Raw genomic sequence first — 27,786 nt, 5'->3', positions numbered from 1 at the left:
AAGAAATACATTGTCGGCAAACTCCGTAGCTTGCTAGCTTGTGCAAGCCAGCTTTCTGAGACTCTTGTTTTGTTAGCGCAACTGTGCAGTCGGTCTTTGGAGTTTTGACGACAGGTACGGCGCCAGAGTCTGTTAAAATAAAGTGTTTCTCACCTTCCAGTCGGTAATTTTAATGAGCTGGCAGCAGCCAGCGTCATCTCAGAAGACCCTCGGGTGCCGTGACTGTCAATCAAGTGACGAAAGTGACGTCATAGTGAAGATTTATGATCGCTCATTTTTAGGACTATTTTTTTAATGTCTGGCTGGTGATCGACTGACACACCCTCCGAGATCGACCGGTAGCTCGCGATCGACGTAATGAGCACCCCTGACGTAGAGGTTAATTTGCAATCTAAAGCAGAGGTCTTCACCAAGGGGTCAGTAGAGGAACTGCAGGCAGGGTCGTAAAATTTTGGGTTGATTGTACTTTAAAATGCGATGAGGTGGCGACTTGTCCAGGGTGTACCCCGCCTTCCGCCCGATTGTAGCTGAGATAGGCTCCAGCGCCCCCCGCGACCCCAAAGGGAATAAGCGGTAGAAAATGGATGGATGGATGGATGTACTTTAAAAAAAAATATATATATATATATATATTTTCTCATATTCCCCCACAATTTTTCCACAAATTTAAATGTCCTTAAATACACATTAACATTGATCCAACAGACTGTAGTGTAGTTTATAAACGGCATTGGCATGGCCGCCCTACTCACTGTACCATGCAGGTTTTAAAAATAAAAACAAGAAATAAGTAAATATTATTCTGATGAACATTTAAGATAGCTAGCAATTAGCAGTGCTGGTTTCCAGGTAGCTATTAGCAGCACTATACTGTATTATTTGAATATCTTAGTATTGCACAGCAGCAAGTTTAATTCAAAACACAATATAATACAGGATATATAAATCTCCCCAGTTTTTTGTTTTTGTTTTTAGAGGTCCTTGGCCTGGAACCTGTGGAAAACCCCTGATCTAAAAGGTAACTCCTCATATACAACCGATTTGCAGACATATTCAGGTATGCATATCTATTACATATTATTTAGACCAGTGTTTAACCGCTGTTGGGTCGCCAAAAATGTTTCTCAGTTGTGGTCGGTATGGGCCGCTGCAGTACTCAGTTGTTATACACTTTTCCACCACTTGTGGCAGTAATGACAATCTCAAACAGAAGAACTCTGGAGCTATGGTCATCGAAGTTTCTGAAGAGCAAAAATTATGACTAAAGTAGTGAAGCTGTATTTTCATTTGCAGTACAAATGTATAGCTGTTTTTTTAAGAAACATTATTTTTCATTAATTTAGTAAGAATGTTTCTGCGTAATTGTATGTAAATTGATTTTTCATCAATTTTTATGAGTCCCTTACTTTACAGTATATTTGATTAGTATTTATTATTGTAATCAGCCTGACCTAAGCCTTGATAATAATATTTGTGATTAATACATGCTTTCATATCGTTTGGCAAGGTTGTAAACTAAGAAGGCTCGATATAATTATTGAATATTATTAAAATCAAGAGTAAGATGACTAATTCAGTGTTAATATCTGAGTGGGCCTCAAAAAATTGGGCCTCGAGGTCAAAAGGGTTAAGAACCCCTGATCTCGACCACAAGGAAGTGTATTCAACGTACATTAAAATTTTCACTTTGTTTCTCTGATACATAACCAGTCACTTAAGATTATGCTTTTTACCAACCAGTCAGCAACTCAGTAAAAAGAATACATTTCATAAACCTGCAGATCACAGATAGGTGTGGTTTTGCACGCAATTGCTTGACCTAGACAGAAACTGGATATTTAACTTGCAAGTCGAGACACTGTGGATTTCAATCTAACTTCACAATTGTAATCAAGGCCCTGTAACAATGCAGGGGTCCAATGCAGTGAAGGCGACATGTTTTACCCTAAAGGAAATGCGTCCCTCAAGAAATGAACGTGTCTATGCTGAGCTGACTGGCTCCTGCTTGGACCAAAGTATCTACTCACTTGCAGTGATTGGGCGGAACCATCCCGTACACTTTGATATTGTCGCATATTTCAATGGCGATGACCATGGTGAACCAGCCAGTGCTCAACCATGAGTGTGATTTTTGTCTGCACAAAAAGATAGTGACATTAAAACCAAGATGTCTTTAGATGGTTTCTAAAAGCCTCACCTGTCTCGTCCGGTCTCTCGTTGGAACAGACTGTCAAATCTGCTCATTTTGCTGGGCGCCACGGTGAAACAAGAAACATTGGCATAAGTGGCGTGGATTGTCTGGATGGATCTGTACACGGCTGCTTTGGAGTTCTTAGTCATTTTGCTTGGGGGTCCCCAAAAGATGATGATGGGTTTGCTGTCCGCGCCGCTCAGGAACTCTTTAGGCTGCCGGACCACCCTGTACACGCTAGAGTGGGCGACCACCCTCAGGGTTGTCCGTTTGCCCACGTCAGCAAAGTAACCCGTCGTAGGGGCGTCGTTCATGCGGATGACGCAATTCGTGGCGTCGATCTCCTTCCCGGCATTGCTGCCCAGGACGTGGCTGGAGCTGGTGACCAAGGCGCATTGGTGACATCGCAAAGTCATGCTCTGCCGAGGAGACAAAACACAAGATGTCCATAACATAACGTAAAGTCACTATCGGTCTCGTACGAAACTGCCTACCTTATTCCCCTGAACGGGCACGTAACAATCTTTGGTGGCCCACTTCTTTAGGTCTGTGGTCTTGGGGGTGTGGTTGCTGACCACGGTGAAGGGCGCGTATGTTTCGTTGCTGGTGTTGGAGTTGTAGAGGATGAAGAGCGTCATCAAGATGAAGACAGCGGCCAAGATGGCTAACCGATGGCTCCGCGGTGCGTCCTGAGAAGAAACAAGTGCACCTCTAAGAATGTGGTCCACAAATCGACACGGGGGGGGGGGACACGCCCAGATGCTCAAAGCCGACTGACTGAGGCCAGGTTGTGGGGTCGGCCTCTCGTCAAAGACTTCAAAACACTTTTGTCCAACCATGCAACGCATACGGAAAAATCCAGATACCGTTTCGTTCTCACCCTGTATTTTGGAACAAATTCCCAAGCTCACAGAGAGAGTGGCCGTCGAAGAGTTTGTCATTTCAAAAACCAGAAAAGGAAAAGTGAGACCCAAAGCAAACACTCAAATGGGTACAGGATTCTTGTGTGCAGACAAATGTAGTTTTTTTGAGTGAGAGATAACTTACCTACTGACACTTCAGCCTTCGTCAGACCTGTCAGGTTACAGTTTCTACAGTGAGCAAAAAAACCTGCAAATATTTCCTAGAAAATCAGGTTTTTTTGCAATTATATACTGAGAGAGTTGCAGCAAAGCAGAACGCCATCACCAATTTGTTCATGACAACAACCAAGAAGCAAAATCTCGCAAAGTCCCTGATCTGCCGCAACTTTTAATCTAGATCGTCCCCCAAAGTTGAGCAACTTATTTTTTCCAAGGCCTCTTTTGTGTAAAGGTTTGTGGTAATCAATAGTTATTTTTAAATAACTTGTGCTCACTCAGAAGAAAATGGCAATGAAAGCATCCCCTTGTGTTACGTGTATCTCCAAAATGTAATTTGTCTGAAACGTGAAGTAAATTTGTGTCGGTTCAAAACGATGAAAAAAAAATTGGAGTCACATGTTTTATATTGGCCTGTAGAAATGCTAAGGTCAAACCTAACTATTAGCGTGAATGCCGCAATGCCGGATGAGTCTTATTTAATCACTTGCTCCTTCTGGAAGAAATAGAGACGTCCAGAATGGATCTTTTAATGCTAGCAGAACGGACGTCTGGTGGGTTGCATGGCTCAAAAGCTTTCTTTCCAGAGACATTTCTGGTTGTTATTCTCCATTGAATGTCCTCCGGGGACTTCACAGCTGGGATATTCAACTAAATTGTTTTGGGAGTCACACTTACAGAAAGCCAAGGAACAGGAGGGCAGACTTCCCCCTTCACTGTTCGTCTTATTTTGTATAGTCCTGAGAACTAGCGTCCTCTACAGAACACATTTGGTCTGTTTAGTTTGCCAGAGTTACAATCGTGCTCTGCAGTTTTAAGGACATTCTGCAGATTACCTCTATGACAGCATTTGAGTGTTTTTTTTAGAATCTGAGTGTCTTACAAGTTTTTTCAACCAAACTCGCAGACCACACGACCAAATGACTACAAAGAGAGGACCTAAAACCAACCTTGGAAGATTACTGCTAGTATTACTAATGAAGTTGAACAACTGATTACTGACTGCATCTGAAGCTACAGCAACACCTTAGTTACATAAATCACTTGATGCCAAGCCACGTGTTACAACAGCGTGGCTTCATAGTAAAAGAGTGCGGGTACTAGACTGGGCTGCCTGTAGTCCAGACCTGTCTCCCATTGAAAATGTGTGGCTCATTATGAAGCCTAAAATACCACAACGGAGACCCCGGACTGTTGAACAACTTAAGCTGTACATCAAGCAAGAATGGGAAAGAATTCCACCTGAAAAGCTTAAAAAATTGGTCTCCTCAGTTCCCAAACGTTGACTGAGTGTTGTTAAAAGGAAAGGCCATGTAACACAGTGGTAAAAATGCCCCTGTGACTACTTTTTTGCAATGTGTTGCTGCCATAAAATTTTAAGTTAATGATTTGCAACAAAAAAAATGTGTTTCTCAGTTCGAACACTAAATATCTTGTCTTTGCAGTCTATTCAATTGAATATAATTTGAAAAAAGGGATGTCAGATATTGGCTTTTTGCCGATATCCGATATTCCGATATTGTCCAATGTAATTACCGATACCGATATCAACCGATATATACAGTCGTGGAATTAACACATTATTATGCCTAATTTGGACAACCAGGTATGGTGAAGATAAGGTACTTTAAAAAATTAAAAAATAAAAATTAAAAAATTAATTAAAAACATTTTCTTGAATAAAAAAGAAAGTAAAACATTATAAAAACAGTTACATAGAAACAAGTAATTAATGAAAATGAGTAAAATTAACTGTTAAAGGTTAGTACTATTAGTGGACCAGCAGCATGCACAATCATGTGTGCTTACGGACTGCATCCCTTGCAGACTGTACTGATATATATTGATATATAATGTAGGAACCAGAATATTAATAACAGAAAGAAACAACCCTTTTGTGTGAATGAGTGGGGGATGGGAGTTTTTTTGGGTTGGTGCACTAATTGTAAGTGTATCTTGTGTTTTTTATGTTGATTTAATAAAAAAAAACCTAAAAAACCCTCGATACCGATAATAAAAAAAAACGATACCGATAATTTCCGATATTACATTTTAACGCAATTATCGGCCGATAATATCGGCAGGCCGATATTAACGGACATCTCTAGTTGGAAAGGATTTGAAAATCATTGTATTCGGTTTTTACTTACAAATTGCCAACTTTACTGGTTTTGAAGTGTTATTTTTGTACAAGATTGTGATGTACAAACAATCAACTGGCAAAAAAAAGCGTCCTAATTTGTGTTCGCCTGTCTGTGCGCACGCGCATCCATATAAATGCATTTGCGATTACTATCGAAAATATGGCTTTCCCGCAGGTTGTACTGTATTCTTACTTGTTTGGCAAACTTCCATCTTCAATTTGGTACGAAATTAATAAGCAGACTTCAAGCATTGCGATCGGCGATTACATGGGGGGGGGGGGGAGATGTGTAAACGTTATCACAGATCATTTTGAGACAGCACACAGTTGTAATAAATAAAAAAAACAACTGAAGTTAGTGCAGTGATTTCGGTATCAAATTTATTTAGATGCTTATTTAATTACATTACACCTATTTATTTATTTTTCTCTCTGGCTCTCATCGAGGGCGGACGCTCCCCTTTCCTCTCCCTTATCTCTCCTGCTTGCTTCTTTGTCTTGTCTTAACTTTCTTGTTGCCTCTTTTTGCACTGCTCTCCAAATCTAAACATTGGAACTATTTAACTGGCCTCTACGAAATTGACAAGATCTTGGGTTTGGGGGAACCTGCTTGTCGTGACGGAGCGGTTGTTGCTGGACACACGACGGACTCTTGGGAGAAGAAGGAGTGCCGCGTGCCTGGCGACCCTTTTCTGTCGAGGACGTGAAGATATCCACCTATTAGGAATCATGACAACAGGACATCTGCTGATTGGAGTAAGCGTTGCTCTGGTTTGTCGACAAATTAGAAGTTACTGGCAGTCTTCAAAGTACCCCAAAGCTGCCACGAATGATTGGAGGATGCGGGAAGAACTGTGGACATTCTTGTGATTTGGATAACATCGGACTGTCTGCCCCGCAGGATTTTTGAGGACCAGTCATAGACAATTTAGAGTGAAAAGCTAATTTTTATTTTCACTCGCATACAAAACATTCTAACTTGGATTGTTTCCGTGGCTTCGAGACTCTCCCGGAAGACTGTGCGGCGAAGACACAACAAACTCCCTTCTTGTCTCTCATGGACACACACCTGTTGTTGTTGACTTTGGACTAGCGTCTGCACAAGATCAAGGCCGCGGAACAGAGACACATTGCAGGCTTACACACAAACATGCATCCAAAAAAATATACGCCACACATACACCCCTCCCCCCAAACCCAACGCCCTCGACGCAAATCCCATCGGGGTGATGAAAGGATGGTCAGCGCCTGAGAGCTGCGGCCTACCAACATGACCCCGCACTCCCTTCCCTCTGTTGCTAGATATCTCGAGATGTACGTTGTAATATGTATATGTGCTTTGCTATGGAGGTTTTTTCCCACTCCAGACTGGGCCCCCTTAGGAGCCCAGTCTAGATTGTATTTTTTTACTCATCCTTCCCCAGTGTTTTACCTTTTTCCCCATCTTTTACAGAGCGCCTTGTGGCGACCCATCATTGTTCCTGTTCTGTAACCCTGTAGACCAGGGGTAGGGAACCTATGGCTCTAGAGCCAGATGAGGCTCTTTTGATGACTGCATCTGGCTCTCAGATAAAACAAAGTTTCGTTGTACTTGTGCAATGACAATAAAGACCTATCTATCTATTTAATATCTATATAAGTACACATACTTCAGAACTGTATAAATATATAAATTGTATGTACATTGTGTGCATGTGAGTGTGTATATACATAAATAGTATGTATATATAATCATATGTATATAATATATATACACATTTATAGGCTATCAGTATGTATGTATATATAAATATATTGTTAATTTACATGCAGTCGGGATTCGGCCCCCTATTAGCCCAATGAGGCCCCCCGAGTTATAAAGTTTGGACATCCCTGTTCTAAACTTTATTATCTAACCATGCAACAAGATATCCCAAGCATTTTTGTCATAAATACTCACGATTGTTTGTACTAAGTTTTGGTGTAAATTCTGTGATAACGTTCTTATTTCTAGTTTCCACTTCCTGTGTGCTTCCTCATTTGCCACTGAGCACTGCCTCCTACACCTGTCCCTGATTGGCAATCAGTGCACACCTGTCCCTGGGTGCCAATCAGAGTCTTTCTGATGACAGCCCTGTTACACTGGAAGGGGACGGCATCACTGTAGTTGTTTTCTGCAGTGCTATTTCTATTAAGAACAAAAAAACAGACTCTCGCGCTGTCAAAAGCCTAAAGGCCGACCGCACAGTTCCTGGCTTCACAATAAAAGCGCTGCTCCATCCTGTCTGCGCTAACAAAATAAGAGTCTCAGAAAGCTAGCCCACACAAGCGAGCAAGCTACGGAGTTTGCCGTCAATGTATTTCTTGTAAAGAATGAAAGCTGGACAAATAAGATGCCCAAAACCAACCACTTTCATGTGCTGTTGGACAGAAAGGAAGACTATTTTTTTTCTCTTCCACAATGTACAAACCTCGTTTCCATATGAGTTGGGAAAAAAACATTTTATTTTTTTTTGCAAATACCGTAATCATTAACTTTAGAATTTGATGCCAGCAACACGTGACAAAGAAGTTGGGAAAGGTGGCAATAAATACTGATAAAGTTGAGGAATGCTCATCAAACACTTATTTGGAACATCCCACAGGTCAACAGGCAAATTGGGAACAGGTGGGTGCCATGATTGGGTATAAAAGTAGATTCCATGAAATGCTCAGTCATTCACAAACAAGGATGGGGCGAGGGTCACCACTTTGTCAACAAATGCCTGAGCAAATTGTTGAACAGTTTAAGAAAAACCTTTCTCAACCAGCTATTGCAAGGAATTTAGGGATTTCACCATCTACGGTCCGTAATATCATCAAAGGGTTCAGAGAATCTGGAGAAATCACTGCATGTAAGCAGCTAAGCCCGTGACCTTCGATCCCTCAGGCTGTACTGCATCAACAAGCGACATCAGTGTGTAAAGGATATCACCACATGGGCTCAGGAACACTTCAGAAACCCACTGTCAGTAACTACAAATGGTCGCTACATCTGTAAGTGCAAGTTAAAACTCTCCTATGCAAGGCGAAAACCGTTTATCAACAACACCCAGAAACGCCGTCGGCTTCGCTGGGCCTGAGCTCATCTAAGATGGACTGATACAAAGTGGAAAAGTGTTCTGTGGTCTGACGAGTCCACATTTCAAATAGTTTTTGGAAACTGCGGACGTCGTGTCCTCCGGACCAAAGAGGAAAAGAACCATCCGGATTGTTTTAGGCGCAAAGTTGAAAAGCCAGCACCTGTGATGGTATGGGGGTGTATGAGTGCCCAAGACATGGGTAACTTACACATCTGTGAAGGCGCCATTAATGCTGAAAGGTACATACAGGTTTTGGAGCAACATATGTTGCCATCCAAGCAACGTTACCATGGACGCCCCTGCTTATTTCAGCAAGACAATGCCAAGCCACGTGTTACATCAACATGGCTTCATAGTAAAAGAGTGCAGGTACTAGACTGGCCTGCCTGTAGTCCAGACCTGTCTCCCATTGAAAATGTGTGGCGCATTATGATGCCTAAAATACCACAACGGAGACCCCCGGACTGTTGAACAACTTAAGCTGTACATCAAGCAAGAATGGGAAATAATTCCACCTGAGAAGCTTAAAAAATGTGTCTCCTCAGTTCCCAAACGTTTACTGAGTGTTGTTAAAAGAAAAGGCGATGTAACACAGTGGTGAACATGCCCTTTCCCAACTACTTTGGCACGTGTTGCAGCCATGAAATTCTAAGTTAATTATTATTTGCCAAAAAAAAATAAAGTTTATGAGTTTGAACATCAAATATCTTGTCTTTGTAGTGCATTCAACTGAATATGGGTCGAAAATGATTTGCAAATCATTGTATTCCGTTTATATTTACATCTAACACAATTTCCCAACTCATATGGAAAAGGGGTTTGTAAATACGAAAATGTGGAAGTTATCAGCACTACTGTGACTCCTGTCTGATTCCAATCAATGCAAGTCATCAGAATAAGGTAATACACCAACTTATATTGTCTTCATGAAAGAAAGAAATCTATAGGTTATGGTTATGATTTGAGTTTACTTTGAACATGCATGCAATTACAACATGATGCCTGTGTTAACCATGCTTGTATTTTTATTCAACAAACATGTTAACAATAAACGTCTGTTTCATAAATAATTAAATATAAATTATAAATATATTATATTTTGTGGTTGTGTGTGTGTGTGTGTGTGTTTGTGAAGATGAGGTGGATCACCTTGACTTGCTCATTTGACAAAGTTCGACCACCCCCGATCTCGGTGTTTTGTTGTTTACTGCATGCCATTGTGCGGAATACTTCCACCTTGGCAAAGTGGAACGCTTGAGGAACGAAACACCATGAGTCCGTGTTTGTATCTTTACACATAGTGAAGTGAAGTGAATTACATTTATATAGCGCTTTTTCTCAAGTGACTCAAAGCACTTTACATTGTGAAACCCAATATCTAAGTTACATTTAAACCAGTGTGAGTGGCACTGGGAGCAGGTGGGTAAAGTGTCTTGCCCAAGGACACAACAGTAGTGACTAGGATGGCAGAAGCGGGGATCGAACCTGCAACCTTCAAGTTGCTGGCACTGCCGCTCTACCAACCGAGCTATACCGCCCCACAATAGACACAATTAGCATACTCCCTTAGTTTCGATGGTGAGAAGAGGTGTCAGCTACAAGATGGAGCGAATCGCGCATCTGTGTGTGTGTGCGTGTACTAGCTTCTAATAACACAAACACTTAGATTATCTTGATTTATCTTTCAAAACAAGTGGTTCGTCAATATGTTAGCACGGGCAATTGCGTTTGAATGTTTAACGAGGTTACTGACTGTGACACGTATACTTGCCAACCCTCCCGGATTTTCCGGGAGACTCCCGAAATTCAGCGCTTCTCCCGAAAACCTCCCGGGACAAATTTCCTCCCGAAAATCTCCCCCCCAAGCTCCATGCGGACCTGACCTGTTTTCACGTCCGCTTTCCCACAATATAAACATCGTGCCTACCTAATCACGTTATAACTGTAGAATGATCGAGGGCGAGTTCTTGGTTTCTTATGTGGGTTTATTGTTAGGCAGTTTCATTAACGTCCTACCAGCGCGGTAACAACACACAACAACAGCAGTCACGTTTTCGTCTACCGTAAAGCAGTTTGTCTGCCGTAAACAGCAATGTTGTGACTGTTGGAATAATTGTTTGTAAGTTATCACAAAAGAAACGTTGTATTACATTATGTTCCTGATAAGAAGATGAAGGCTGTCTTTCGAGGCCTACCAAGAGGAAGAAGGCTCGTGAAACTCCACTGTGATTTCAACACGGACAGATGGCAGGATCTGCTCAACTTCCAGAGGAACTCTCTTTGAAGTATTTCACAAACTCTCTTCCAACTATTTGGGAACCGAGGTCAACGCTATTTACGACCCGCTGCCCTCTTGAAGCAGCTGTGGTCAGGAGACGGGAGGGGTTATCCATTGTCCTCCAACACCTGCCCCAGCTGGATCCAGGAAGAGCCCAAGCCCGAGACATCCTCTTCTTGGTCTTCAATGTGACCAAAAACAATGACTGTTTTACATACTTCCCATTCCTGCTGAGACATGTGTTGGTGCGTGAGAACATTGAATATTTAAATAAAAGAGGGGACAAAAACCTTTTTCGGCAGAGCGTGGTGCAGGACTGTACAGAGAGTGCAGTGGCTATGTCTCTCCTCAATATTGAGTCCAAATTGAATTCTGTCTCTGTTTGACTCCTTGCCTTTTGTCTTGTTTAATAGATGTCCTCAGTGTTTGAACGTGACAGTGACACTCTTAAACAGGACAATACTGCCATCTACTGTACATGCATATGTGACAATAACATCTACGGCTTTTAGAGAGTGCAGTGCACAACTGCGCACACAACAAGGAGACGAAGCAGAAAAAGTGGCGACGCCGACGTTGAGTAAGATGAAGAAATACGCTTGTAAGTTCCAAGCCGCAGCTGCGATTGGACCTGGATAGCCTCCGGGAAGAAGTAGTGGACTACCAAGTGCTTGGCAGTGAAGATCTTCCTCAGGAAGCAAAGATTGACCCGTTTTGGGCCATGCTAGGGAGAGATGGAAGATTCCAGACTATAGTGCATTTGATGAAAGCACTTTTGTGCGTGCCACACAGCAATGCATCATCAGAGAGGGTGTTCAGCAAGGTTAGAAAAATAGTGACAGAATAGAACAAGGATGGACAATTCAACCCTTAACTCAACAATGAGTAGATGAGTGTTATGTGTGTGTATATGTGTAAATAAATGAACACTGAAATTAAAGTATTTCTTTTATATATATATATATATATATATATATACAGGTAAAAGCCAGTAAATTAGAATATTTTGAAAAACTTGATTTATTTCAGTAATTGCATTCAAAAGGTATAACTTGTACATTATATTTATTCATTGCACACAGACTGATGCATTCAAATGTTTATTTCATTTAATTTTGATGATTTGAAGTGGCAACAAATGAAAATCCAAAATTCCGTGTGTCACAAAATTAGAATATTGTGTAAGGCTAATACAAAAAAGGGATTTGGCCAACTGAAAAGTATGAAAATGAAAAATATGAGCATGTACAATACTCAATACTTGGTTGGAGCTCCTTTTGCCTCAATTACTGCGTTAATGCGGCGTGGCATGGAGTCGATGAGTTTCTGGCACTGCTCAGGTGTTATGAGAGCCCAGGTTGCTCTGATAGTGGCCTTCAAACCGCGCTTATAGTTCCGCTGGACGTCCACCCGTCTGTCATGAGCGCAACAGATGATGCTCGGGATAGTTCATCCACAACTTTTTTCTTCTCCTGCTCATAAAGATCTGGCACAATCTTATTGCTGAAGTGGGTGCGCGACGGGATGTCGTAACGTGGTTCAAGCACGTTCAGCATGTGTTTAAAACCCTCGTTTTGTTTCATATATCAAACCGCGGATCAAACCTCCCCTCCCCGCGGGGAGGGGAGGTTTGATCCGCGGTTTGATATATGAAACAAACAAAAAAAGTTGTTGGCACGTTCAGTCCACACACAGCGTGGTCATGGCGAGCGCAATAACGGAGGAGCTTGAACGCCCAGCGCCATTGAATCGGTGTGTTTATAAGTGCAGATTCGGTTGTGCAAAACGAGGGTTTTAAACACATGCTGAACGTGCTTGAACCACGTTACGACATCCCGTCGCGCACCCACTTCAGCAATAAGATTGTGCCAGATCTTTATGAGCAGGAGAAGAAAAAAGTTGTGGATGAACTATCCCGAGCATCATCTGTTGCGCTCATGACAGACGGGTGGACGTCCAGCGGAACTATAAGCGCTCACTTCATCACAGCAGACTGGGAGATGAGAAGACACGCCCCCTCTACGAGAGTCACCTTGCGCAGGTACTGACACAAGCAGTGGAGGAATGGAAGATAAAGATATCCCAGTCACATGTCCATCCCATCCATTTTCTACCGCTTATTCCCTTTTGGGGTCGCGGGGGGCGCTGGAGCCTATCTCAGCTACAATCGGGCGGAAGGCGGGGTACACCCTGGACAAGTCGCCACCTCATCGCAGGGCCAACACAGATAGACAGACAACATTCACACTCACATCCACACACTAGGGCCAATTTAGTGTTGTCAATCAACTTATCCCCAGTGCATGTCTTTGGAGGTGGGAGGAAGCCGGAGTACCCGGAGGGAACCCACGCAGTCACGGGTAGAACATGCAAACTCCACACAGAAAGATCCCGAGCCCGGGATTGAACCCAAGACTACTCAGGACCTTCGTATTGTGAGGCAGATGCACTAACCCCTCTTCCACCGTGAAGCCCCAGTCACACGTGATAATGCCAAAAATCAAATAATTACAGAGAATGAGGCAGGACTGGGACCACAGATAGGTGCTTTGCACATGTAGTGAATTTGGCATCACAGAAGGGAATCTCAGTCAATAGGATGGAGCGCCTCTTTGGGAGGATCAGGAAGGTTTCTTACTTCCACCCAAGCACAACAGCTGCTCATGTGCTTAAGACAAAGCAAGAAATGCTAAAGCTGCCTGCTCATACATGATGTCCCAACGAGGTGGAACTCCACTTATATGTTGGAGCAGCAGGCAGCTATATACTCTGCATTGACCCACAACACCCTGAAGACAAATGTCACCCTGTCTGATGATGATGTGAGAGTGGCAGATGAGGTCCTCTAGGTGCTTAAACCCCTCAAAAGTGTTACATCTCTACTGAGCACTGAAACTTCACCATCTGTGTCAATGATCCTGCCACTGAAAACAAGGATTCTACAATCCATGGCTCCAAGTGTGGAAGACAGCAGCATCACTCCAGATGTCAGGCTTTATTTCACTACCTATGTTTCAAGGAAGATGATGTTTCTTCTTATGTTGCACTTAAACTTGTTTTTTATTAATGGTCATTGGTCCAAGTTTAAAGAAAGGAGGAATGCCTTTTTATGTTGCACTGTTTTTCATTAATTATGTTAAAAGGAAAATAAAAATGCATGTCAAGTTGATCAACAGATTGTATTATTCTCTAGTGCAATAACAGTACTGAAATGAAGGCAAAAAGGGCATTAATGGGAGCTTTAAAAAAAAAAAGAAGAAAAAAAGAAGTAACTAAATAGTTACTTTTCACAGTAACGCATTACTTTTTGGTGTAAGTAACTGAGTTAGTAACTGAGTTACTTTTGAAATAAAGTAACTAGTAACTGTAACTAGTTACTGGTTTTCAGTAACTAACCCAACACTGGTGACTGGCACAGTAAATTAGCCCTACAGCCACATTTCTTATGTTTAAACAGTTTATTGCACCTAACTGCATGTGAGAAGTTGCACAGCACCACCGCAAAGACAATAAAGATAAGAAAAACATACAAAGTAGTAAGCATGGTTATGGAAGATAGAGATGCGAACGTTGTGGTTGGACCACACCCTCCTGTTTTTTTATGTGTGTGTGTCTTTTTTTTTTTTTTTTACCTTAAGCGCCATGCTCCTATGTCCCGCTGTGTTTTGACGCCTCGCAGGTTGTGACGCTCCTGCAAAGAAAATTCAGAACCAGACAAACACAATCTCAATGTTTGTTTTAATGGCTGCTGCTGTTTGCACACTGCAAGTCAAGGCACTCCATGTCAATGCAAAGCCACCCACGGACGGTATGATCATTGCTCACTTATTTACCGAAACATGTTTAAATATACAAAATAAATAAATGGACTGGAAAAATATGAGATATTACCATTTTACGCATCCCCCAGTGGTCGACGTTGATGGAGATTTCCCGCGAGCGACATTCCCACGACGTTTTCTTTATTTTTATTTTTTTAAGCTGTAAATGTTACCACGTTATGCTCACGGAAACCCCGACTAGTCCACAGTGTCATGTTTTGTTTCTGTATTTTCTTTTTATTATAGCCGATTCAACGGAGCTGGATGTTTGTTCATGCAGTCCTAGCTTCCTGCGCCATCCGCTGACGTCATCACCCAGTTCACTGCAGCACGTCATGAACCCCCCCCACTTTACCTCCGCCAAGCACCACATACAGGTATAGTTTTAAGCATTCTCATTAGCAATATACTGTATATCCATCCGTTTCTACCGCTTGTCCCTACACAAAAACACTGTCAAGGAGCCATCAAACTGCAGAGTGTCTGAATAAACCATATATATTTAGATTCACCATTTTCATTTTTTTCCCCATTTATTTATTTATTTCAGGCAATGACATAAAGAAGTACAAGTTGACAAAACATAATAATATAAATCAATATAGTGCATGATTGTCCAGTTTTGCCTGAAAGGGAGTGAGAAGAAGATAATTTATTTAATCCCACCCCCAGTTCTCCATTCAGTGATTATTCACATGAGTTTCACTCTTACTTTGTTCAAGGATTATAATACAGATGTTGTATCATAGTGGCATTACCACAGGTAACAATAATTATTACACTGTAACAATAATTTGTGTCAACAATGTAGGAATAATGAATATACCAACAATGGTAATAGACAACATAGCAATAATGGTAAGGAAACATTGAGCATTATTGCTATGTTGTCTATTACCATTATTTTATTTTAAATGTGAGATTAATATATATTTTTTATTTTAAAAAACAATGCTATGGGTTTTTTTGTCATCCTTTATGGTTCCTTTTAAATTTGGTCCCTTGGGCCCCGAGGGTCTCAGTTATTTAAAGAATTAAATACAAATTATAATAAATACACACACACATATATATATACACACACACATGTATGTACGTACATACATACATACATACATACATACATACATACATACATACATACATACATACACATATGCATTTTTACACACACACACACACACATATATATATACATATATACATACATACATATACACATATATATATACATATATACATACATATATATATATATATTCTTCCAACTCGGGTAAGGACAGGAGAATCCGGGCCCCTGACAGGTGGCGATGGAACCTCTCTCAGATGTGATCGGTTCCTCCTGATGTAGCCTGTTGGAGTTTGGATCTCGTAGGATCGTGGTGTCCCCGCCGACTGAGAGACAACACCTTGGTGTGGCCCTTTCTTTATCAAAACTTTTTGGCCTGGCTACAGAGGTGGCTTCTCACATGCTCTGTGGTGTCGGTTATACCCCTCAGCCTGCTGTATTTTGAGTGCTATGTCATTTGCCTAAAATGCTTCCAAATCTGGCCACGCTGGTGTGAGAGTGCTCGGGCACTCAGGGAGGGGTGTCTGAATCTTGCGCCCCATTAAGAGCTGTGCTGGTGATACCCAATGAGCAAGGGGGGTTGCTCTGTACGCCATCAGTGCTTTGAAGGGATCTTCACTGTTCTGTAGCAGTGACTTGACGGTTTTGACAGCCCGCTCGGCTTCCCCGTTGCTCCGGAGATACCGTGGGCTGCTAGTGACATGTTGAAAGTTGTAGTCTTGTGCAAAGTCAGCAAACACTGCGGCTGCAAATTGAGGGCCGTTATCAGCGATGAACTTGTCTGGCACCCCATGACGGCTGGAATTGGATTTCATTCTCAACACCACAGCTGATGATGTCGTAGTTGGGAGACTAGCAACCTCGATGTATCTTGAGTAGTAATCAATAACTAATAAACACTGTCCCTTCTTCCATTCAAAGATATCAGCAGCCAGGTGTTGCCATGGTCTTGAGGGCAAGAGTGTAGAAACCAAGGGTTCAGGTGAGATGTAACGTTCTTTTGCACAGATTTCACACTGGTTTACTTTCTCTTTGATCTGCTGAGAAAGTCCCGGCCACCACACTGCGTCATGAGTCCTGGCAAGACATTTTACCATTCCTTGATGACCTTGATGGATTATGTCTAGGATGTCATCTTGTATGCTCCTCTGGATCACTATTCTTCTTCCCTTCATTAAAAGACCATCCACAATTAAAAGATCATGTCTGTGCTGCCAGTACGGCTTTAGCTCTGGAGCCGATTTTTTCTTTTCCCAGCCTGCGACAAAAAGAGAGGACAGCTTTCTGCACACTGGATCCTCCTGCTTTCTTTAATTGCAGTAATTTCTCTGGTGAAGCTGGGAGGTTTTGCACCACATCATTGACCTGAGCTCTGACCTCATTCTGAAGTGTGCTATCCTGGTCTGTTGTTGTCGTCTCTTGGAGTGGTGCTCTAAACAGAGCATCTGCTGTAATCAGATTTTTCCCAGGCACGTGCACTATTGTGTATGAGAAACGAAGGAGCCTCAGTCTGAATCGCAATACTCAAGGTGGAACATCGTCCAGCGCCCTTGAGCTTAGGAGGCTGATCAGTGGTTTATGGTCAGTGCGGATTCCAAAGTGTAGGCCCAAAAGGTAAGTCTGAAGTCGTTCACATGCTCATGTGACAGCCAGGTCTTCCTTCTCGATTTGAGCATACCTATGCTCAGTATCAGACATGCTGCAGGAGATAAAGGCAACTGGCTTCCAGCCGCCAGAGGGTTGAAGTTGTGACAAGACTCCTAATCCACAAGAAGACGTGTCTGCTGACACTCTGGTTGTTTTTTCTGGACAGTACTGGGCTAGTACTGTTGACAAACTGAGTTCCATCTTTACTCTCTCAAAAGGCATTTTGCTATGCTACACCCCATGTCCACATATTGTCAGCTTCAAGGAGTTCTCTGATTGGTCCCGTGAGCTCTGCAATTCTTGGAGAGAATTCCCCTACGTAATTCACCATTCCCATGAATCTCTTCACTCCTGTAACATCACTGGGGGATGGCATCGCTTTGATTGCCCTAATCTTGTCAGGGTCAGGGTGTATCCCATTTGCGCTGACTATGTGCCGAAAGAACTTGACCTGGCTCACTGCTAACTGACCCTTTTCGTTAAGAGTCAGGCCACATTTTTCCAGCCGCTTCAGCACCTTGTGTAATCGTTGGTCGTGTTGTTTCATTGTGGCCCCAAATACAAGTATGTCGTCAGCATGACAGACTGTGCCCTCAAGGCTCCTGTTAATTTTGCGAGTGTCTCATCGACAGCTGGAAGAATGTGTCTTTCCCTACAAACATTTTCATTTAGATGAGTCAGGTCTACACAGATACACATTTTTTCATTGGGTTTAGGTACCACGACCATTCCTGAGCACCATTCATTTGCCTCTTGAATGGGTGATCTGTTCCATCCTGTTTAACTCGTCTCACACTTTACCCATTAATGGGATTGGCACCCTGCGTGGTACAGCCAAAGTGAAGGGCATGGCATTCTTTTAGCATAATTGTATAATCCCCCTCTAGCTTGCCCAACCCTGTGAAGACTTTGGGGTACTGTGTTGTGTCGTTTGTCTCTGCTGTGTTGATGGCTTCGATTTGGGAGAGCAACTGGAGGTTCTTGATTGCAGGTAAGCCCAGCAGAGGAGTTACAAGACCTGGCACTACATACACTTGCTGTTTCACATTTCTCCCTTGGTGAGTCATCTCTGCTGTGAAGAATCCCTTTACCACTAGTGGAACATTACTTGGCCCTCACAGCCTTTTGGTTGCAGGTGACAACTCTCCATGTAGTTTTTGAGAGTACATGCTGACTGTTAAATTAATATCATAGATAGATAGATATAGACAAGACAGACACAGACATATAGCAAAATGAGAAATATATAGACATTTCAAAATACTGTGTGCGCGCATGCACGCACGCACGCACGCACGCACGCACGCACAAACACACTCTAGCTGCTACTGCAAGATGCCACAGATCGTGTCCTTGGGAGGGAGCGCATATTTCACAAACATGTTTTGCCCGAAGTGACGAATATTTATTTGAACGCTTGAGGCTACCTCAGCAGTCCCACTTTCTTAAACTTCCATTTTGACATTATTTATTTCCCCCGCGGGATAATATGAATTTCTCTTCTGTAATCTGTTTGTGTTTTCTCCGTGAGTCTGAAGTTCGGCTTTTCCGACGGAATTGTGTCCTTATATGGGGAATTAAGGGTTTTTACCTATGCAAATTACAGGGTTAAGGGTGTTGACATATGCATATTGGGGAAATAAGGGCGTGTTTATATGCAAATTATGATAGATGCGCACACGCTAACCTTTTGGCATTCAGCCACTTAAGAACAGCAGGTGGAAACAATTTGGGCGTTTAAGAACACGTCATGAATTTGAATGGACTCCTCTTAGGAAATCACTTGGGAAGAAAGATAAGAGGAAAAGTTAGGAACTTATTGCTGAATGGGGCCCATTGTTTCTACACTGTCAACAAGTTAGCTTAGATTTACAAACTGCGGCAAAATGGCCCCTCTTCTTACATTTTCTACATTCTGCATTACGCGCAGGACAAACCCCGAAAGTGTTCGCATGTGTCTTTCCACACCTATAAAACCCATTGCTTTCCATACTGCCAGACGATGCATTCCCCTTTTTTGCTGGCTCGTGTGGCACATATTTCTGTTTCAATTTGAAATGTATTGCATTTGCATCCATGTTTGCTTCATTGTTTTCAGTGCTCGTTTGTCTTAGGGAGGGCTGCTGTCTTTTTATTTCCTCGCTTTGTCGAATTTTTGTCATTGCTTTGCTGAGAGTTAGCTCAGAGTCTAACAGTAGCTTCTCGGCGAGACCGTGATCCCTAATGCCCACTCAGGCGATCTCGTACCATCTCGTCTTTGAGCACTCCATGTAGTGGAGGCCCTTAGGGATATTTTCGTTCACTTTTGTCTAAAAAGCGTCAAATTTGGCACAGGTGTAGCTCAGGGCATATTTAAATGATTTAGCTAGAGCGCCCGCGCCGTTGACCTTTGGGGTCACCACAGTGGCCAATCAAATATGGCCGCCACTTGTAATAGCTTTTGTCTCTAACATTTGAAACAGATGAGCTACAACTTGGTGTCTATTTGATGTGTTTTGACAATTAGAAATGTGTTGGAATGCTCATTTTTAATTTTGGGTGTGTCTAGACCCCTAATTCGCATATTTCCAAGTGGCGTTTTGCTATTCTGAAGACATTGGACGCAACTTGGGCATTGTTATGAGTAAAACCTGGTCCAACATGCATGAATCCTTTCTAATGTTTATATGAAATGTCGGGGGGGGGGAAGGGTCGGCTGTGGTTGTGACATTTTGAAGACATTGGTTTTACCTAAAGGGCAACTACTCTTTGGCTACTTGCGGGGGAGGCCACGTGGAGGCGGTCTTCTTCTCCCCCATTTTTTTTTTTGTTTTTTTTGGGGGGGGGGGGGGGGGTTGTTTTTGTTCCCCTAACCCTAACTTGACAAAAGCTGCACCAGGTGTGCGCATCCAGGTTAGTGTGCTGGACCCTCATTGCACCTCACATCCACACAATGAGGTGCAACAGACCCCAGATTTAAAGCACTTGCACCGCCCGCTACAAGACTTCTTGCACCAGCAGCGAAGAAGGATGGCACAGGCTGTACTGGCATCTGGCAGATGGGTCCAGTATGGTTCCCAAGTCTTTGTTGTCGAGCTGTTCCATCCCCACATTCCAAAATTGGGAATATTCAGTTTGACGGAGGTTGCCTGACTCCAATAAAAACTGGCTTGCAGTAGTGCCCTTCTGTATTATCCTCATAGGCTTTGAGGAGTCCTGGTCCTTGAAGGACAATGTCATTGAATACTCTTAAAGGTTCAGGAACGGATACCGTAAGACAGTTGGAAGGTAAGGTGCCATCAAATTTGTGTCCTGGTTGTAAACAATACTTGTGTAAAACCAAGGCAGCCCTTGTCAACAAAAGTGCCTCATCTTGATCAATCTGGTTGGAATCATGGCCTCTAGCTACACTGTCTGCCACTTTTTGCTTGCTTGCAATGTCTCCCTCTTTTTCTGGTGTTCACTCCAGTCAGGCAGAAAAGAGAGGAGATGCGTCTTGAATCTTGTTGTGTGAGGTTCATTATAACAACAGACAGTATGTGAATGTGAGTGTGAATGTTGTCTGTCTATCTGTGTTGACCCTGTGATGAGGTGGTCCAGGGTGTACCGCGCCTTCCGCCCGATTGTAGCTGACGTCCAGAAAACGGATGGATGGATACCCACGTTCATTCATAAGGGTTCTATAGAGTTGCCTTAAATTTGAAATTGTGAAGGAGCAATCTGAATCCTCAACTAGGGCAACAATTTGTATAGTCAGAGGGTCAAAGGTTTCCCTGGATTCACTGGTAGACGCTTCTTCTTCTGATATGCTGGAAGATGTTTTATGTTGTGCAACTTGTGCTGCATATCTCAAGTTCGGATAACATTTGGTATGATAGTACACATCTGCTGCGTGCACACCAGACGCTTGGGTAACAAATCTCCCAAGAAGTTTAAAATCTTTACTAGATTCTGCCCAGCTTTTCATTTTGGAATCAACATTATTTGTTAATGCCTTGTGCAGATCTTTCGTATCCTCCCCTTCACATATCACACAATGAATACCACTGGTTCGGGGATGACTTGATCAAAGCTTTTTAGGACTTAATAAGGAGGGGACAGCATGATCCTCATGCTTTCGAGCCCTTTTAACACGAGAACTACTACAGTAGCTTCTGCAGCGTTTGTGGTATTTGATCAATTGTGACATTTATACATGAAGGTATAGCATTCGCAATTTCAATGAAATCTTTGAGATCCTTTTCTAGCGAAAAAAGTCCTTCGCTTTTGGGTGTTTGTCAGGGGTCATCAGACTGTAATTGGCAGAGACAACATAAGTCCCAATTGATGCTGCTGCTGCTGCTGCTACTAGGGATGATGCTCGAAACCGGTGTTCCCGGTTGTTCGATAAGAAAAGAACCGAGTCCTCGGACTCGAATCCCTTTTTGAGAACCGGTACCCGTTATCGAGAACACTATGGCAAAGAAAAAGAGTTGGTTCTTTATTCGAATCCCTGGGAACGAATCCCGTCCAGACAAGAAATGCCCCGTGAGACATCACAAGAAATGACGTCACGTAGCTCAGTCATTTGTCACGGTGGGGTGCAGCATGCTGCGGTTCATTCCCGGGACGCAAAACTGACAGCTCCGGACGAAAGCGTGCAGGTAGGAGATGATTTATTTCTCATAAATCATACACATTACAACAGACAGGAATGAAACAAAAGGAAAGCGTGCCGTTCGCACAAGAAGCTAAAGCAAAAACTTACTTAGCACAGGGAAACTAGAAGCTAAGGTAACTTTAGCACAGGAATCATGGGCTCGAAAACCAGAATGGCAACGTAACTGTTGCAAATGCAAACAATGAAGCCACAACGAGTGACCGGAAAAGGCAGGCTTAAATAGAGTCTCTGATGAGCAACAGGTGCGCGTACAAGGCAGTTGAAAATCATAAGTAGCCATGGTGACTAAAACAAACCCCCGAAGTGCACAAAACAACTAAGGAAGTCCAAAACTAACAGAACATAACTAAACTAAACATGATCCGACCACATCATAATACATCACAGTTTCATATCATTTCACTTTACAGGAGTAGGAAGAAGTAAAGCTTATTTAATCCTACCCCTTTCCCACTTCATAGCGTTTACAAATGTATACATCATTTACTGACCTTTTTATAATAAAATATCTGTGAATTAGTATATACAACAGTTTTGTAATATGTAATTAATTAATTCAGTCATTATTAATATACTGAGATGAAGAATAACTTATTTTCAATAAGGTTGAAAGTATTTCTCATAATTCTTCTTCTTTGTACTTTGTAAGCACTATTCATTTGAACAACCTCTTAAACTGGATCATATCAGTACAATGTTTAACTTCTTTACTTAATCCATTCCATCATTTAATTCCACATCATTTTAGCTGTTTGCAATTTTACCAAATCATCAACCTTTAATATTTTTGACTCAATAAATAAAGTGTTTGTATGTTCTCTATATCCAACATTATGTATCAGTCTAATTGATCTTTTTTGTAACACGGTTAACGAATGTAGCGCACATTTGTAGTTGTTTCCCCACATTTCTGCACAATAACTCATATATGGTCAGGGCCGGCCCGTGGCATAGGCCGTATAGGCAAATGCTAAGGGCGCCGTCCATCAGGGGGCGCCACGCCATTGCCACAAATGTTGGAGAAAAAGAAAAAAGAAAAAAGTTGGTACTCCATCCATCCATTTTCTACCGCTTATTCCCTTTGGGGTCGCGGGGGGCGCTGGAGCCTATCTCAGCTACAATTGGGCGGAAGGCGGGGTACACCCTGGACAAGTCGCCAACTCATCGCAGGGCCAACACAGATAGACAGACAACATTCACACTCACATACTATTATTTCTAAATACAAAAAATAATCCCACGTTAATTAAAATGCAAAGTAAAGCCTATTTAATAGAAATATTATTTGTTACAACATTACGGCCCCCCGCACGGTGCGCCCCCTCCCTTCCCGTATCATGACTCTTTTTGGACGTGACCACATCAAAAAATCAACACAAGATGTCAAAACGGCCAAAACTGTCAGGTGCCCAGGGAAGAAAAAAGATAAAAGAAGAGGAGGAGAAACGAGAAAAGACAGAGGTAGCAGGTAGGTAACGTTAGCCTACATGAAATGATTTGTCTGTTACAGAATGTGATAGTAACCTGGCTTTTTAGCATTAATAATAATAATAATAACTGGGATTTATCTAGCGCTTTTCTAAGTACCCAAAGTCGCTTTACATGTAGAACCCATCAATCATTCACACCTGGTGATGGTAAGCTACTTTCATAGCCTCAGCTGCCCTGGGGTAGACTGACGGAAGCGTGGCTGCAATTTGCGCCAACGGCCCCTCCGACCACCACCTATCATTCATCATTCAATTCACCGGTGTGAGTGGCACCGGGGGCAAAGGGTGAAGTGTCCCGCCCAAGGACACAACGGCAGCGATTTTCTTTTTTTTTTGGATGGTAAGAGACGGGGAGCGAACCTGCAACCCTCAGGTTTCTGGCACGGTTGCTCTACCCACTAAGCTAATGTTACATGATTCGGCAATTGCTAATCAATAAATAGCTAGTTCTGTTTTAACGTCAGGTTAATATTGTGGAGGGGGCTAAATTGTTATGGAAAATAATAATGTAACGTTAGGTAATTACAGTACTCCCACCTTACATTCCTCAGGGACATTTGTATTAGATCTTTTAAGCAGGTGTTTTTGTTTACATTGTTATTGCCTTCTGGTTAGCTAATGTTTGCCCTGCAGGTAATAGTCACTTTTCCACCCCTTTGTATATTAGATATAGTTGTAAGTAAAAAAAAAAGGTCAAAGACAAAGCTATTCGGTTTCTTGTGAGTATATACACTTCACTGCCGATGTGGGGGGGGGGCGCCACCTAAAATCTTGCCTAGGGCGCCAGATTGGTTAGGGCCGGGCCTGTATATGGTAATACTATAGTAGCGAGCAGTAGAGAATGTGAAGTGATTTGTTAAACCAAATAGTGTTTTTTTCCATATACAACCTATCTGGACTCGATAAGAGAATCCATAAGGAATCGGTTCGATAAGAGGATTCGATAATAGGCTCGAACTCGATAATTTCTTTTCAAACATCATCCCTAGCTGCTACTAGGGATGATCATTTCTTATCAAACATCATCCCTAGCTGCAACTATTACTATCAGATGATGTGGAGGCCATATTGTTTGATAATAGCTACACTGAAAAATGCATTACATGAAAATAAAGTTGATGATTTTCACAGTGTTAGATTAGGCAGTAGAATGACTGTACATAGATAAGCTCTTCTGTATGATTTTCACATCAGGAGAAGTCAGGAGACACACCAGTAGCCTGTCGAGGGACCAAACTATTATCACACTGTGTAGATAACAGTGTCGGAGCATTCTCTGTAAGATACATTTAATGACACTGACTTTCTCTACTTTTAGGTTTCTGTTTCTGTTGAAACAGAAACCTATATTACAGGGGGCAAGGGGGGTAACACTGACTTTCTCTACTTTTACTAATGTTACAATGAAATATATCTGTAGCTTTACTTTCTATCTGTGTTGAAATATATGTGCAATACATTTTGGTAGATAATGGCTGTGTTGTTAATATGGAAATTAAAGCGCTCTAATAAATAAATGATCATAAATCTGATCATTCCAGTATGTTTCTGATGCTCAAAAAATAAAATAGTATTGCAAAAAACTGATGCAAAATAGTTTGCCAAAAGTATCAAAAGTTAAGGTAGACCTATTTTTTACATAGCCTTGGAAATATGCTAATCAGGTGTCCAGACACACCCAATCATAAAGATGATTTTTTTCCATCATACTTCTAATTGTCAAAAAACATGAAATAGACACCAAGTTTGGATTTGTAGCTCATCTGGTTCAAATGTAGAGGCAAAAGCATGTTCAGGTGGTGGCCATACTGGATCAGCCGCAGTGGCGACCCCAAAGGTCACCGGCGCCCTAGCCAAATCATTTAAGTATGCCCTGAGCCACACCTGTGCCAAATTTGCCGCTTTTAGACAAAAGTGAACGAACACACCCTAAAATCTCCCTAAGGGCCCCCACTAATACTGACATTGCTCGGCAAGCTTGTGCACCGCTGTAATAAACGATTCAACCGTTTCTCCTGTCTGCTGATAGCGTTTGTTGAACTTAGCTCGCTCATATATCACATTGTGCTGATGTGATGGGACACAAGTAGGGGATTTTATTTTTTATGTTTCATTGCCATGCATGTCTTAGTGTTTTCATTGCTGTGGATTTTAATTGCAAGTTTTTACACTTTAGAATTTGATTGTCTTTTTAAATTGCATGTTTTTACTCCTTGTGGACTTTGCTGGCATTTTAAGACATTTCCCCTTTTAGCTTATTGCCCCTAGCAACCAAGGTGCCCAATCGAACGGCACCAGACTGCACATTTAAAAGGAGAGAACAGGCAAGGATCGAGGAAAGCGACAGGAGGAGGAAGCGAACGGAAGGAAGAGCGACCGGAGAGTATCGACAGGCTTTGCCAAGAGTGTCCGGGTGGACGCCCGCAGGCTGGGAAGGAATCCAGGACTACGCAGCAGACCCCGCAAGCTACCGGAGTGAACCCCAAGAAGCCCACAACACGCAGGGGCAGAGGCAACTCTGCCTCCAAAGTAAGTGTCGTGTTTTGTGGATATGTGGGGGTGATCAAACTGCCTTTGGCTGTGGGCTTGCGGGCTCATGCGTTGTACGCTGGCTGTGTGGTCCTGTGGGCAGGAGCAGTCGGGACCCAGAGACCTGCGGTGACTCCCAGGAGCGACCAAGAGGCGGGGCGAGACGGGACGCGTACGGCCACGTAGGTCCCACCAGAGACTGGTGAGGAGAGTGGGCGTACTCAATATTTCTACGCGGAACTACAGCAGAGGTTGCGTGCAAGTGTGACGTCAGCCCTGAGAGCGTCTCCGTGTTTTTAAATGATTTTATCCCCGTGGCCTGCCTCCGATTTAATTTGTGTGCAGGAGGACGCTGTGGAAGTGAGCGGAGCCAGGACACTGACCACGCCTGTCGTGGCTGTAACCTCACCTATATTTTGTTTACCAATTGGTATTTTTAGTGTCATCCACTTGACTGTTTTTTAATCTATATTGTAATAAATTGTAAATGAGCATCATTATCTTTACTTATTTTGGGACGGTTGCTCTCGCTACATTGGGTTCTTAATATTTATATTAGTTTTTATCAAAATTGTATTCGATTTTAAATTTCCACCACTCGGGTCCATCACACTTACATATGAAATGTCCATCAAAAGCTTCTTTTACCTCAGAGTACATTTTTCTGTCCTTCTCTGATAAAGCTAGCGTGTTCAGCACATCGTCTGCCATATCTCCCATGGTATAGACAAGCAAGTTAACTTGGTATTCTTGACTTAAGATTGAGTCCGGCAGCAATCCGGAACCATTCGAAACGTCGAATCCAATTAGGCCAGTTTGCTAAGTCCCCAAAATCAAACGAGTCCGGCGGATGTATCGAAAACAAGGAATCCATGTTGGTTATCTTTGCGTTCTTTCACTTGACCTGTCCTGTCGGGGTATTCTTAAACTTTGCTCAAACCTTGAAGATTTCATTGTCTGCAGCATGTGTATGCATCCCGGAGACGAGGTCGGCGAATTCTGACACCATGTTGAGTACGCTTGTACTTTAAATGAAATCAATGAAGCTGAGATGATCGCCTGCAGTTGTTCGTCTTTTATTTGGTAACTTTGGCCCTGCCCCACATCCCGCGCATGCATCGCTCACTGCCCATACATTACAATTGGAACCTTTTTAAGAGTTAAATATTTCATAAGAACATTGATTTTATATTCATAATTTTTTTTTGAGAAATTAGTTAAACATTTTTTAGAAATCCCACTGAAATTATTGGTGATCCAAAAAGGCATGACTCAAGTGCTGAAAATAAGTCATACATTTTTTTTCTTTTGACACTTAAGTTTTCAGATCAAATTCAGAACTATCCGACGATTTTAGGTTTTTATTTTCTACGTTTTAAAAAAATTTTTTTTTAATGCCTTTTGTTTATATGGCAAAATATTTTCATATTTTCCCCTAAAATATTTCAAATGAGAAATTTGATTTAATTGGAGCCTTGAATAGGTCAATAACTCATAAAAAATTTGATTTTGATTCATTAAAATTTTTGAGCAATGACAGTTTTAAAGAAAAAAAACAGCCTGCATTGCAGCTTTGTGTTATTAGAGTCAACATTGCAATGTTTTCTCCTTTAATTTCACCTGCTTGCGCTTTTATTCTTTTTTTAAAGTTTTTTCCTAATAGTACATTTTAGAATGTGACACCGCCGGTTAAAAATTTAGCTGCTGGCCGCAAAAGGTCCCCCGGGCCACACTTTGGACACCTGTGCTAGAGTATAAAGTAGGTGTCCAAATTGAGATAATATTTTACATGTTCTGAA

The 27,786-nt window shown here is 42.2% G+C and overlaps 1 protein-coding gene and 1 long non-coding RNA gene across 3 annotated transcripts in view; one reads left to right on the top strand and one right to left on the bottom strand.

Annotated features, from left to right (window-relative positions):
* st6galnac6 (ST6 (alpha-N-acetyl-neuraminyl-2,3-beta-galactosyl-1,3)-N-acetylgalactosaminide alpha-2,6-sialyltransferase 6) overlaps positions 1-27,786 on the bottom strand; it is a 39,153-nt gene that overhangs the window by 7,173 nt on the left and 4,194 nt on the right. The window contains exons 1-5 of one of the 2 annotated variants that reach the window (XM_061931859.2): positions 14,684-14,925; positions 14,425-14,483; positions 2,686-2,880; positions 2,198-2,610; positions 2,028-2,135 (exon numbers count right to left, since the gene is read on the bottom strand). In XM_061931859.2, coding sequence (XP_061787843.1) covers positions 2,028-2,135; positions 2,198-2,610; positions 2,686-2,880; positions 14,425-14,436 — 728 coding nt within the window. In that variant the 5' untranslated portion in view covers positions 14,437-14,483; positions 14,684-14,925. Of the gene's footprint in view, positions 1-2,027; positions 2,136-2,197; positions 2,611-2,685; positions 2,881-14,424; positions 14,484-14,683; positions 14,926-27,786 lie in introns of those variants that run through there. The other variant, XM_061931860.2, reaches the window with a different exon arrangement.
* Positions 25,797-26,484, top strand: LOC133577820 (uncharacterized). Its single transcript, XR_009811772.2, has 2 exons — positions 25,797-25,987; positions 26,091-26,484. It is a non-coding gene; the product is annotated as an uncharacterized lncRNA (long non-coding RNA).

The sequence above is a fragment of the Nerophis lumbriciformis genome, linkage group LG39, assembly GCF_033978685.3.
Source record: "Nerophis lumbriciformis linkage group LG39, RoL_Nlum_v2.1, whole genome shotgun sequence".
Classification (NCBI taxonomy): domain Eukaryota; kingdom Metazoa; phylum Chordata; class Actinopteri; order Syngnathiformes; family Syngnathidae; genus Nerophis; species Nerophis lumbriciformis.
The sequence above is the reverse complement of the archived record's forward strand: the minus strand, read 5'-3'. Positions and strand labels throughout refer to the sequence as shown.